Raw genomic sequence first — 14,290 nt, forward strand, 5'->3', positions numbered from 1 at the left:
AGGAACTAAAAAGTAATAATAAACACAAAATGTGACATTCAGTTTCCACAGAACCAGCAATTCATTCGACACAGAAAAGGAAACCAAAACCATTGCTTTGCTTTTGATGAAAGAAAGAAAGAAAGAAAGAAAGAAAGAAAGAAAGAAAGAAAGAAAATCAAATTTGGCACAACAGCTAGGAGTTCACCACCATTGCTTTAAAAGAATAAAAACTAAAACAGCACTGCATAAATCAGCAGTGGACTCCTTTGTTAATTGTTCTGAGACAATTAACATCAAATCAATTCTGACATTGGTCTTCAGTGTAGTACTTGCTCATGCACTGCAGTCATAATTTCAGGTTTTGCATATGTGAAGCAATTAACTTTATAGGTTCATCAAAATGAACCTGCAGAACGGAAACTCTTAATTTATAGTCATAGTAAATCTGATGCAGACATGATTATTAAATGAGATTTCCTTACCTCCTGCTGATCTTGGACAAGATGGATGACCAACTTTGAGGCAAATTTGAGGGATATACTTTGAATTTCAATGCTGCAAAATAAAAAGATTAACACAGATCCACAAACCTAAGTGTGAAATAAATGTCAAAGCTACAGCAAAATGCAAGTCAACTGGCAAGCAGTTTAGCAGCAAAGAATCTCATTTTCACTTGTTACACACTTGTTGCACACAATATGCTTTATTAGCTGAAGTCAGGATGAAATCTAACAGTCCAATTTATTACAGCTGCTCTGCATGTCAATATACAACCGGAAGAAAAACTTTTGCTTAGGCATGAGGTGGTTGCGCCTTGTGGATATAGAATTGCATTAAAGTCTGACAAACCCTCTTCCTCTTAGAAACCAAACTATCTAAGAAGATGGAAAGTTCTATAGAGCCCTGACCTGTGAATCGCCCTCCCATCAGATGCCAAACAGATAAACAACTATACAACTTTCCAAAAACATCTGAAGCCAGCCCTGTATGGGGAAATTTTTCATGTCTGGCGATGGCTGGGGCAACCCAGTCAAATGGGCAGGGTATAAATAATAAAATTGTTGTTGTTAACAACCAGTGCAAACGTGTGTAGTAAGATGCATGCCCCAATAACCTGTTTTCTATAAAAAGGGCTAGAGGAAGAATGTTGTCATAAAAGCAGGTCTAGTGGTCAAACGGAAGATCCGCAGAAAAATACCAGCAGTTTTAAAGTTCTGCGGTAGAAAAGTTGATGCACCTGCCAAATCTAACCTGAAAGATATGAATGGCCCACAACAGACAGTAGGAAGTGATGGATTCCTCCACCAACTGGCAAGTTCAATACCAGATTTGTTGGTAGCACTCATAACTATGTTTCGTAAAACCCTTTGAGGGCTGCTTTGCAATCAAGTGATATATAAATTTTATGAAATAGAATAAAAATATGGCCAAGTTAATTTATTAGTTAATTTTACAATATAGATTCAAAATTCAGATCTCAAAAATGAAAAGAAAAACACGCCTCCTGCGACCCCAGCTTTATGATACAGCAATAACCATTGCCCTGAAAAACTGATTTAGCATTTTAAACATGAAGATGCTGGTGAAAGAGAGAACCAGAGGAGCCCACCCAGCTTTCTGCTCAGCCTGTAATTCATTTAGACGACTCATCACTTCTTAGCCTTAGCTATGGGCTTCTAAGTATGTATTAAAAATACCATAGAGGCAAATTATTAAAAATATGACAATGTCTGGGGCTTAACAAGACAGTGAGAGCACAAATATTGCTCCTCTCCCACCCTCTGACATCAGTTTATTTTCACTTGGCAACCTGCAATCAGCAAATATAAAAAAGACAAAAGAATTTACCTGTCAGAAGCATCTGCAATATTCAAAACCCAATGCAAGAATTCTCTTGCATTCATTTTTAAAGCATCTTCTGTCTCTGAAAGCACTTTTTGCGGGTCTGTATGGTATAGAGCCTCTAATACCTATATATAATAGCAACAAGGGGGGGGGGGAAGGGTAAAGAAAAAAAATAAATTTGGCACGAATTGGATCCATTTGCTCCGAAATTATTATGTTTTTTACAGATTACAACATTAGTCATGCTGAGAGACCCACTGAAAATGATGGACTTAAGTTACTTGCTTATTTGATTTCAATGGATCTACTCTGATAATTGCCCACATTGGGTAGCACCCAGTGAATTTTACAGTATTTGCATCCAGAGCGGGAGAGGGGGACCACTATGTTTTTACCTTGCAAAAACATTCCGGATGCTTTTCCTTTACAGCCATCCGAAGGAGGATCTCCTCCAAACCAGACAGTAGACACAATGGAACTTTCCCCCGTTCTTCCATCACAGAGTTGGAATGTCCTTGCTTCAGCCACAGAACAGTTGCTTCTAAGACCAACAAGCGCACTTCGCAGAACTCAGAGTGTAGCAGATGTGCAACTGACAAACAAGGTTTTACTGTTTTCGGTTTGGCAGGTGAACTGTAGTTTGCAAATCCAGGATCTGAAGTCACCGTGAGCATAGACAGGAAGAGTTTGGTGATGCTCTGGAGATACTGAGGAAGTCCTGGCACTGCAGAAGAGTAGCTGATACCCGTTGCCAGTTCCGAATCGGAGATAATTGTGCCTATTTTATCCCAAAATCTGAGCAACTCTGTTCCTGGAATTAAATACGATAGGGTGGTGGGATGAGGAATGAAAAAGGAAAGGTTGTCTTTAGTTATTACTCATAAAACTTGGAGCACAATCCAATCAAACTTGAGCACATTTAAGCAGTGAAATATTTTACCTGCTTCCTATGACATAACAAGCCCACATGATTTAACAACAGAACGTATGTTCAAATTTTGAGGGGCATTTTCCCAAGCTTCATATTACTAATGTTTCGAAAATGAGAACTACAGTGGTACCTCAGGTTAAGTACTTAATTCATTCCGGAGGTCCGTTCTTAACCTGAAACTGTTCTTAACTTGAAGCACCACTTTAGCTAATGGGGCTTCCTGCTGCCGCCGCGCCACCGGAACACGATTTCTGTTCTTATCCTGAAGCAAAGTTCTTAACCTGAAGCACTATTTCTGGATTAGTGGAGTCTGTAACCTGAAGTGTATGTAACCTGAAGCATATGTAACCTGAGGTACCACTGTATTTCTTCAGAATTACTCAAGTTTTAAGTTCAACAATTATTTTGGATATTTAAGTAACATATTAAAATTTTCAAGATGAAGGTGATGGACTATATGGAACTGGCGGAAATGACTGGCAGAATCCGAGACCAGGGAGAAGAGTCGGTGGAAGAAGATTGGAAGAAATTTAAAGACTATCTACAGAAATATTGTAAAATTAATGAATGTTAGAATGATGTTGGATAGAAACTAAGTGGTCTTTAGCTGTAATGCTATAAGAGAATATGAGAAAATGGTTATTAATAGGTAAAAACTTAGTGTTATAATAATTTAATATTGAAGATTAAGATGATTGAAGAGGGGAGGGATTTGCTGAATTAACAATTTGAACTGGAATACAGAAAAGGGAGGTGTGAGAAGGTCCGGGAAATAAGTAAATGAAAAATATGTGATGGAAAGACTGAATTGTTTTTAACTATTTTTATTTTGTATTTTGTATTTTTCTTTTTTCTTTTTATTTTGTAATTTTTTGAAAATCTCAATAAATATTTTTTCCATATTAAAATTTTCAACATCAGTAGCTAAAACACTAATAAGTAGAATCTGAAGGTCTCCCCCACAACTCTGCAAACATGCAAGTATTACATAGTTTCTTCAGGGTAATGAATACAGGGAAAAGAAAAACCCCCGAACTGTACTGCATGCCATAGGAGAAGCATTTCACATCTGTGCACAAATGGGGAACTGGAAGCCTCAACAAACTTAGCCATTTTATTTTATTTATTGCAGGGGGTTGGACTCGATGGCCATGAGGGTCCCTTCCAATTCTACAATTCTATTATTATTTATTATGACATTATCCACACACAGATATTTATTTCAGTCCAAAGGCCCACCAAAAACATTTTCAAAAGCAAAATAAAACAGAAATACAAGGGAAAGGGTTCCAAGGTGGCCGCTATGTTTTATCCAGAGCATGTAGGTTTCTGTTTCTTAGTACTTCCAAGAGGAACCTAGCCATGGTAGTATCATTTGACCTATCTCCAAGGAGGTACTTAAGGTGGAATTTATAACATCATCATCATCATCATCATTTATTTATAACCCGCCCATCTGGTTGGGTTTTCCCAGTCACTCTGGGCGGCTCCCGATAGAATATTAAAAACACGATAAAACATCAAACATTAAAAACTTCCTTAAACAGGGCTGCCTTCAGGTGTATTCCAAAAGACAGATAGTTGTCTATTTCCTTGACATCTAATGGGAGGGCGTTCCACAGGGCGGGGGCCACTATCGAGAAGGCCCTCTGCCTGGTTCCCTGTAACCTCACTTCTTGCAGGGAGGGAACCGCCAGAAGGCTCTCAGCGCTGGACCTCAGTGTCCGGGCTGGACAATGGGGGTGGAGACGCTCCTTCAGCTATACTGGACGGAGGCCGTTTAGGACTTTTAACGTTAGCACCAACACTTTGAATTGTGCTCGGAAACGTACTAGGAGCCAATGTAGGTCTTTCAGGACCAGCATTACATGGTCTCGGCGGCCACTCCCAGCCACCAGTCTAGCTGCCGCATTCTGGATTGGTTGTAGCTTCTGGATCACCTTTAAAGGTAGCCCCATGTAGAGTGCATTGCAGTAGTCCAAGTGGGAGATAACTAGAGCATGCACCACTCTGGCAAGACAGTCCACGGGCAGGTAGGGTCTCAGCCTGTGTACCAGATGGAGCAAGTAGACAGCTGCCCTGGACACAGAACTGACCTGCACCTCCATGGACAGCTGTGATCCATTCATACCACACCTTTTCTCCAAGGTCAAAGCGGAACATAAAGGTTTCCCCCTTTCCATTTTATATTCACAACCACCCTGTAAGTTAAGTTAGGCAGAGATGGTGGTAGGTGGTAGGTCCAAGGTAACCTAGGAAGCTTTAGGGCTGAGTGAAGATTTGAACCTTCCTAGTGCAACACTCTAACCCATGGATAGGCAAACTAAGGCCCAGGGGCCAGATCCAGCCCATCACCTACTAAATCCGGGCCACAGACTGTCCGAGAATCAGCATGTTTTTCCATGAGTAGAATGTGTCCTTTTATTTAAAATGCATCTCTGGGTGGCATAGGTATTCATTCATTTCCCCCCAAAATATATACTCCAGCCCCCCACAAGGTCTGAGGGACAGTGGACCGGCCTCCTGCTAAAAAAAGTTTGCTGACCCCTGCTCTAACCACTCTACAACACTGCCTCTACACTAGGGATGGGAGGATCTGTCCATTTTTGTTCTTTCAGCTCCTCATGTTTCTTAAAGTGTGAAATTGGTAGACTTGTGTTCCAGAATCAGATTTCTCCCCCATCCATACTCTACATCAGTTGATACAATCATTGCTCTAAATTGACAATGGACAATCACTGCAAAATGTCTTGTATAAGATGTCTTATAGCCTTCGTGTGGCTGCTGTGAACGAACAGGAGACTGGAAACTCCTAAACCAGGCAGTCCAGATGTGGATTGTCCAAAACATATGTTCAGAAGGCTGCTGGGGGCAGCAAATTAGGAATACCAGCATCCAGCAGCTCATATGTGTTTTAGGCTCTGATTTAGACAACTACTTCACCGTTTGAGGGGTTTAGACCCTTTTTGGCTTCCAGTGGTCATCTATTTAGTTGGGGAAGGGGAGACTAAGCAAACCCAAATGTTTTCACAGACCTCTGGGGTGCTATTTCCATATGTTTGTAGCATCTCAAGCCACAGCCAAACATTTCTGACTTTCCCTTTTACTCAACATTTTCTCAAAAATGTCTTTCCCAGAAAAACAAAAATCTCATTACAAATGAGTAAATAATCCCTGCGCTTCTACCCCTGATGAAAAAAAACCTTCCCTACTTCTATTTACTTCTGCCTAACTTAAAACAAACTCTTTTCCTTGGCCAATGCTATAACTTTTATTAAACCAACACATGTATTAATTTCTAAAGTAAATGTCTGGCTCCGTAACTTAAGGTGAATTAAAGAGGCACTTCTGTTCAGACAAAACTATGCTGCTGGAAGCACGGCTGTTAACATTTTCTCTATACCAGGATGAAGAAAGATGAAAAAGGAATAGGAAGGAAGACAAAAAATATTAAAGGTAGGATGGGAATTATACACATTGATACGCTGGGCATGACCAGAAGGTATATTCTGCCCAGAAAAAAACAGTGTTGCTTCAAAACACAGCTATGCTTTTTCCAACTGGAAGCTGATCTAGCATCTTAACAAAAATGATACAAAGCCATTAAACTTAAAATCAAGACCTGAGGATTAAATCATCAGGGTGACTCTTGTTGAAGACAGGATGGTGAACCAGATGGCCCTTTGTTTCTGGCATTCCAATGTTGTTGTTGTTTAGTCGTTTAGTCATGTCCGACTCTTCGTGACCCCATGGACCAGAGCACACCAGGCACTCCTGTCTTCCACTGCCTCCCGCAGTTTGGTCAAACTCATGTTAGTAGCTTCGAGAACACTGTCCAACCATCTCATCCTCTGTCGTCCCCTTCTCCTTGTACCCTCCATCTCTCCCAACATCAGGGTCTTTTCCAGGGAGTCTTCTCTTCTCATGAGGTGGCCAAAGTATTGGAGCCTCAGCTTCAGGATCTGTCCTTCCAGTGAGCACTCAGGGCTGATTTTCTTCAGAATGGAGAGGTTTGATCTTCTTGTAGTCCATGGGACTCTCAAGAGTCTCCTCCAGCACCATAATTCAAAAGCATCAATTCTTCAACGATCAGTCTTCTTTATGGTCAGCTCTCACTTCCATACATCACTACTGGGAAAACCATAGCTTTAACTATACAGACCTTTGTTGGCAAGGTGATGCCCCTGCTTTTTAAGATGCTGTCTAGGTTTGTCATCGCTTTTCTCCCAAGAAGCAGGAGTCTTTTAATTTCGTGACTGCTGTCACCATCTGCAATGATCATGGAGCCCAAGAAAGTAAAATTTCTCACTGCCTCCATTTCATAGAATCATAGAGTTGGAAGAGACCACAAGGGCCATCGAGTCCAACCCACTGCCAAGCAGGAAACACCATCAGAGCACTCCTGACATATGGTTGTCAAGCCTCTGCTTAAAGACCTCCAAAGTAGGAGACTCCACCACACTCCTTGGCAGCAAATTCCACTGTCGAACAGCTCTTACTGTCAGGAAGTTCTTCCTAATGTTTAGGTGGAATTTTCTTTCTTGTAGTTTGGATCCATTGCTCCGTGTCCGCTTCTCTGGAGCAGCAGAAAACAACCTTTCTCCCTCCTCTATATGACATCCTTTTATATATTTGAACATGGCTATCATATTTCTTCCCTTTCTATTTGCCAGGAGGTGATGGGACCAGTGGCCATGATCTTAGTTTTTTTGATGTTGAACTTCAGACCATATTTTGTGCTCTCCTCTTTCACCTCATTACGAGGGTGGATCCTTCATGGATCACTGCCCTGTCGTGGTGAAGGGGCTTGAATAATTCAGAGAAGCTATGAGCTATGTCATGCAGGGCCACCCAAGACGGACAGGTCATAGTGGAGAGTTTTGACTGAACATGATCCACCAACAAGCCACTCCAGTATCCCTGCCAAGAAAACTCCATGGACAAAAACAACAGGCATTCCAATAGGTTTCTTGTATCTGTTCTATTTTTGGGGAATCCTGCAACGTGTTTTTACTCTGCTAACTATACACTGGAGTTCTGCTTTCGATCAATATTGAGTAGAATTTCACAGACATAAGTGGCTGTTGAAGACATTTTTATTTAAGAAGAACTTTCCTGAAATGTGACCCAGTCATTTTATGGAATAATAATGACAACTCCCATTATCCCCAAATATTGGTCATGTTGACTGGGGCTCATGGGAGTTGGAGTCCAACAACACCTCGAAGACACCAGGTCAGGGAAATCTGTTATAAGCTGTAGGGCACTTCAGTAGGACAAACTGCATCTTCACTTCATCCTAATTTCAACTGATGCTCAACATTCAGCAGCTACCAAGCATGCTCAGTTCTCAGTAAACTGTATTTTATATTTCTGTTGCACACAAGAGTCAGAGTCTTTCCTCAGTAGGTATTTACTTCTGCAAACCCCCAGGTTTCCAAAGCATTCCAATATCTCCCCAGCTGTGGTGCAAGTCCACAGGCATTCAGACTTAATAGCTTATTAACTTCACTGTCCTTAACCTGAGCCATAAGAGCAGATTTTCGTTTTACTTCGATCATTCTTATTAAAATAAAGCTCAGAATCAATAAAAAGATGTTGATAAACAGTGCATGAAAAAAATGCAATAGCCTATTTTAGTACAGTACAGTTATTTAAAGTGTGACATTTACATGCACTTAAAATGACATGCTTTTTACAAGCAAAAATTCACTGGGACTGCACAGGAATGCAAGCCATCTTTGTTATCAAGAGCTGAGAAATACTATTCTCAACTTAGATCCAAAGTACTTACATGAGCTTTGATATCAAACTAAGATATTTGTGCCTAGTTATTTTTAATATATGGCAATTAAACGTTTTCTACAAAAAAGAAATAAATGCTTTGATGTTAGAACTTGGTTTGTTTTTATCTACCATCTCTCCTCCTTCAACAAAACACAGAGACATTTTTAAATTAAAAAGTCTTTAGCCATTTAGGAAATACAGATGACCCTGAAGTAGGTGAACCATATTTCATCTGCACAGCAACAGCTGCTTAATGTTTCACATTTTTGGCTGAATTTAAGCCGTGCACATTCAAATGCAGTGGTGGAATTAAAATGGTAAGCAAGTGATAAAATGAAGCTCATAGGATGAGGAAGTGCCTATCTCATGTGTTCTACAGTGGAGTGAAGAAATGCCATGGTGCATCTGCAACAGTGAAACCAGCCATCATCTACCCCAGCTGCAACAAAACATGTCTCTCCCGTATTGATCTCTGCAGCTACAACAAGTGCTGTCACTCTCCAACAGTTTGACTTTACCCCCGATGGCACTCTTCCACTGTCTCTCAAGGCAGACAGATGCAGATGGATGCAGGGTGGGCAGAAGGCAGATTGGAATCCACTAGATCACCGAGTGATTTCCAATATACCAGCAAGGCTTCCCAACTCTTTGTTGCCTACCAGTAGCAACCACAAAATGACCTTTCCCACCTAAATGAGGCTGCTGAATTTTTTAGAAAAGCTTGGGGTAACCAGAAGTAGACTTGTGTTCAAAAGGACAGTGAGCAGCTCAGCTCATTCTGGTACTGGAAACAAACTGCTTTGCTCAGAATGTACTTTTGCACCTAGGCCCTAACTGGTGGATCTTGAGGTTCCAGTAAAATATAAAGCTTGAAGTCTGCCCACCTCTGCTGTACAGAAGCCCCCATGGGCAAGAGGACTGATAGGAAAGGCAGGCAAGAATGTTTGCTCAACTCTATGGCTGTGTGCACATTATTGTTTATTCCAGCTCCAGTGTACTCTCACAGCCAAACACAGAGCCAGTGTGTGTGGTGTAGTGTTGGACTAGGAACTGGGTGTTCAAATGCCCAGTTGGCCATGAAGGTCACTGGGTGGGTGATCTTGGGCCAATCACTGCCCCTCAGCCTAACCTGTCTCACAAAGTTGTTTTGGGGATTAAACAGGGTGGGAGAGAATACCATGCACACCAACTCGAGCTCCTTGTAGGAAAAGGTGGTATAAAGATGCATTAAATCAATCAATCATTAAGCAAACATGGTGTTAGCCACAATCCATGTGTTTCCTGCTGCTTAACGAGAAATACTTCTGTTTGACCAGCTTTTCCTCAAACCGGCTTCCATCCAATTTGAAAACACAAATCATGGTTAGGCTGAGGTGTGTACATTTGAGACAGGAATCTGGTTGCAGGTGTGAGGAAGCAAATTGGGCAATGGGCACTGGGTGCAGACACCCTCCCCCCCTGCCCACATTGTGTACAGCAATGTAAAAATGTGACTTGCACTAATGGAAATAACCTAGCATTTTAAGCTGCTGATGTGCACATATGCGCTATGCCACGATCTGGTCTTCCTGCTGCTGTGCAGGAAGCCACAGGCTTTAACTGCCTGTGGCACTTAGAAGATGGCCACTCATGTTCTAAAAACATGTGCTTTGCAGGACGGGAAAAGCAGAAATGTCATAACCCGCTAGTCATGCTCAACATCTGTAAAAACAAGCAGTGCCTGGCATGAGGAATGAAATGCTCAAACTAATGTAAATATGGTCACTGTCCACAAACCTAGTCAACTTCATACTGCCAAATGGACAGAAGTTAGCTCAAATTGCGCCACAAACTTCCAAAGGCCCAACCAACTTAAAGAAGCACACATGATTCCGTGTAAAAATACACCGATGTGTTATGTTCAGTATCAACTGACAGAGAACTTTGACCAGCTGGATTCACTGGCTACAGGGGACGATTCTTTGTTTTTAAATAATCTGCCCGCTGTCATCTACTCCCAAGGGAGTTCAACCTAGAAGGCTCAGCACTTATACAGTACTTGCTATTATATCACTATATAAAAATGGGTACGGTTATAAAAAGAGATGAAATATATACTCCGGCTGTCTTTTTTTCTTTTTTTTTTAAGTAGCCAAGAGTGTGTGGGTGCTTGGGATAGAACATTCTCCACTTTGTGTTCCAAATCTGTTCTTTGGAGCCAAAAGGCTAGAGGGGCTTAAACATGAGACTGGAGAGAGGAAACTCCCATTAAGGAAGAAGCTGCTAGATGTTCAGTTTTCTTTAAAGAGGATCCAAGTGGCGGAAACTCCACTTTGAGAGAAAAGATGGCAAAGTAGATTAAAGTTGTGGTTCTCCAAGTATGGGGCACAGGAAATTTAGAAAGTAGGTGTGAAGTTATAGGTGGGGGAAGAAGATCCTTGAGCAAAGATTGACAGATGCACCCCCTCACCCTAAGCAACAGAGGCTTAGCGCCACAGCCCTCAAAACTGCTGTGCTAGCCGTAAGGAAGGGAATATATGGAAGTTTATGGCAATAGCACCACTGTGAAGGCTTTCAGTGGTGCACCTAGGCAGGTGCCCCAGACTCTGAGCTTCCATTAAATAGAAAAAAGGAAGCCTCTAGCCTTCCTATAAATAAAAATGTGGGGCAAAATGTGCAGGTACCTTTTAAGTGATTTCGATGAAATGAGAGTGACATGGCTTCCTTGTATATTTTTTCCTGGTATTGAGGAATGCTTTCTGTTGCTACTTAGACAGAAACAGCATCAGTGTGTGGGGGTGTGTGAGAGAAATAGAGCTCCATAACCAGGACCAGCAAGACCTAGCTGACTTCCCATGGCAAGCATAAGATTGTCAGCGGTGGTTTTCTCTCCAGTTGTATGTTATGCCACACCCAGTTCATTTTGTGATAAGTTCTCAGCACTTTCTCAAAATTCAGAATATGACTAGTAAAAAAAATGTTGGCAACCCTTGGGCTACAGCATTCTCTCCACCTCGTCTTCTTCCCTCGCTGACTGTTTTTACAAAGGTGTCTGAAACCAAACTAAATAAGATGTGAGCGTTCCACAACTGGCTTTCTTGATGTCTATTTCAAAATTGAAGGGGAACCAATAAGGATCCAAATTGGTTTGGGGCAATGGCACTGATTTAACATTAGCCTCCCAGCATTATTTTTCAAATCAAAATTGTCCCCTCAATTGTTGCTTATCTTGTATTTTGTATGTTGCATACAAAAGTATGTAGGCAACCAAAAAAACAAACCAGGTAACTAACTGGGTGTGTGTGTGTGTAAAGTAATACAGACCTGCAGAATGAAATAACAACAGCCAACCAGTATACCAAATTACAATCATACTTCTTTGTGTATCAGATGGTATTTAAATACTCCAAACATAACTAAGAATGAGAAGCTGGAGGGGAAACTATCTGCTTCCAAATCGAGAGATTTAGCCTCTCCCCATACCACCTATCTGTGTCTGGTCAGTATTTTATCTTAACAATGAAACATTCCACCCCCCAAAAAAATATATATTGCCCCATCAAAGCTGTTATTAACTTCTAGGAAGTGGATACAGGTACCCATCTTTTCTCTTGAAGATTCTGGTGAAGGAAAGTTTTGATTAGGAAAATGGGGAAGGGGGCCAACACTTCTCCCCAGCACTGTTTCCTCAATCTAAATTACCGTATTTTTCGCGCTATAACAAGCACCTGACCATAACACGCACATAGTTTTTAGAGGAGGAAAACAAGAAAAAAATATTCTAAACGAAACAGTGGGTGTATGATTTTTGTGGTTCATGCTGTGGCCACAGACATGTGATCTGACGGTGAGTTTGGGGTAGCCCAATGCAAAAATCCTGAGGATCCATGTGAATCCGTGCTTTGTAACCACGTTTTAAGTGGGGAGGGAAGGAAAAGCACTCAAGGGACAAGGAGCAGGCGTGGGGGGGGTGGAGAAGGATGCTGCTAATAATGCAGGAGAGGCTCCTCTCCTCTCCCGCTTTGCTCCTTTAAAACAAGCAGGCTCTGCTTCTCTCCCTCCTCCCTGGCAAGGAAACCACGACAGTAACCACTCTGAGACAAATCAAGAAAAATTGCGATCAACACTCTCCCCCAACAAGCGCAGTGAGGTCAAAACACACACACACAGAGAGAGAACCAGCCCTAAAGTCGCAGGGCGCTGGAAGTCGCAGGGGCGCTGGGAGAGTGAACGGGAAGCAAGAGAAGGAGAAGGATCCCTCACACACACCCAGACACCGAGTGTCAATCCTAAAGTCGCAGGGGCGCTGGGAGAGTGAACAGGAAGCAGGAGGAGGAGAATGATAGCTCAAGCACACACACACACAGCCCCTACAGTGGCTAATCCAAAATCGGTCAGCAAAAAACTGCAGGCAGGGACAGAGAGCAGGGGTTGTTTTAAAGCAGCCAACCAGACAGAAGCCGCTTACACTCGTGTAAGCGGCTCCTCTCCTCTCCCGCTCTGCTTCTCTCCCTCCTCTCCGGCTCGGCTAGCTGACAGGAGCCGCTTACACCCGCTTTGCTGTTTCAAAGCGAGCCACAGACTGCTCAGGACTGCAGCAGATTCCCCCGCCATCCGTAGGCATTCGCTCCATAACACGCACAGACATTTCCCCTTACTTTCTAGGAGGAAAAAACTGCGTGTTATGGAGCGAAAATTGCGGTAACTCTCCTTATTGCAACTGCTTTTAAGGGTTAAAAAAAAAAGGCAGGAGATCTCGCATGCAGTGTCTAGTTTGGCCATGAAGTGCCTCATTCTGGTTCTCTTCTAAAGCTATTTTGATCAGCGCCGCAATCCACTGACCCTCCCAATCCACGCATACTGCAGTGCACTGTATACATGCACCTCATGTGCAAGGATTCTCTTCGCTGACCAGGGAACTGGTGGGAGGCATGGAATATTCAGCTAAGAAAAGAGGCCACAGCTTTCTACAACATGGTGGCTGCTTCATCTTTGTTCAAAACCTCATAAAAGGGGAGCGGGGGAGAGACTATGTCGTACATAGGATAAAATGAGAAGTTGAGAGCTTATTTCATACTTCCCTCATGTTTGAAAGGAAATGGTGAAAAGGGAAAAAAATCATTACAATGGAGTGAGAGTGGAAAGAGGAAGCTGTTTAAATTTACTTAAGATGTACATTTTGCCCTCAGACATGACAGCAACAGTCACCACTTTAAAGTAATGGTTAAAAAACAAAACCTGTCACCCTTCTTTTCCCACAAAGGGAAAAGTATTTGGAGAGTTGGCCCCCTGCACTAAAAACTGACCGTACCCATCTGCACAGAAAATGTATGACGTAATAAAAATAATATTCAGATGAATTTTGTTAAATGTAGCCTGATTAAATCATATAATCATAGAGTTGGAAGGGATCACGGCGATCATCTAGTCCAGGCTTCCTCAATCTCGGCCCTCCAGATGTTTTTGGCCTACAACTCCCATGATCCCTAGCTAGTCAGGGATGATGGGAATTGTAGTCTCTAAGCATCTGGAGGGCTGAGGTTGAGGAAGCCTGATCTAGTGCAACCCTTTGCAATGCAGGAATCTTTTGCCCAACATGGACCTCAAAACCCACGACCCTGGCAAGTGTATATTTTCTGCCAATGTTTCTATACTCTTAATTTATTTTGATCATACTTCTCAGAGATTTAAGTAAAGAAAGTTAACATTACATCAGCATCAGCTCTGATATTTGTTTCTGCCCCTTAGTTTTGATTAGTGTGCACA

General features: G+C 42.0%; 1 protein-coding gene across 8 annotated transcripts in view; it reads right to left on the bottom strand.

Annotated features, from left to right (window-relative positions):
• The window catches only part of THADA (THADA armadillo repeat containing), a 155,604-nt gene that overhangs the window by 32,578 nt on the left and 108,736 nt on the right, over positions 1–14,290 (bottom strand). For 5 of the 8 annotated variants that reach the window (XM_083494030.1, XM_083494026.1, XM_083494025.1 and 2 more), the window contains 3 exons: positions 2,223–2,638; positions 1,831–1,952; positions 465–537 (listed from right to left, as the gene is read on the bottom strand). In XM_083494030.1, the coding sequence (XP_083350156.1) occupies positions 465–537; positions 1,831–1,952; positions 2,223–2,638 (611 nt within the window). Of the gene's footprint in view, positions 1–464; positions 538–1,830; positions 1,953–2,222; positions 2,651–14,290 lie in introns of all 8 variants that reach the window. The other 3 variants (XM_083494029.1, XM_083494023.1, XM_083494024.1) reach the window with 1 other exon arrangement.

The sequence above is a fragment of the Podarcis liolepis genome (assembly GCF_965112155.1).
Source record: "Podarcis liolepis genome assembly, chromosome: 3".
Taxonomy (NCBI): domain Eukaryota; kingdom Metazoa; phylum Chordata; class Lepidosauria; order Squamata; family Lacertidae; genus Podarcis; species Podarcis liolepis.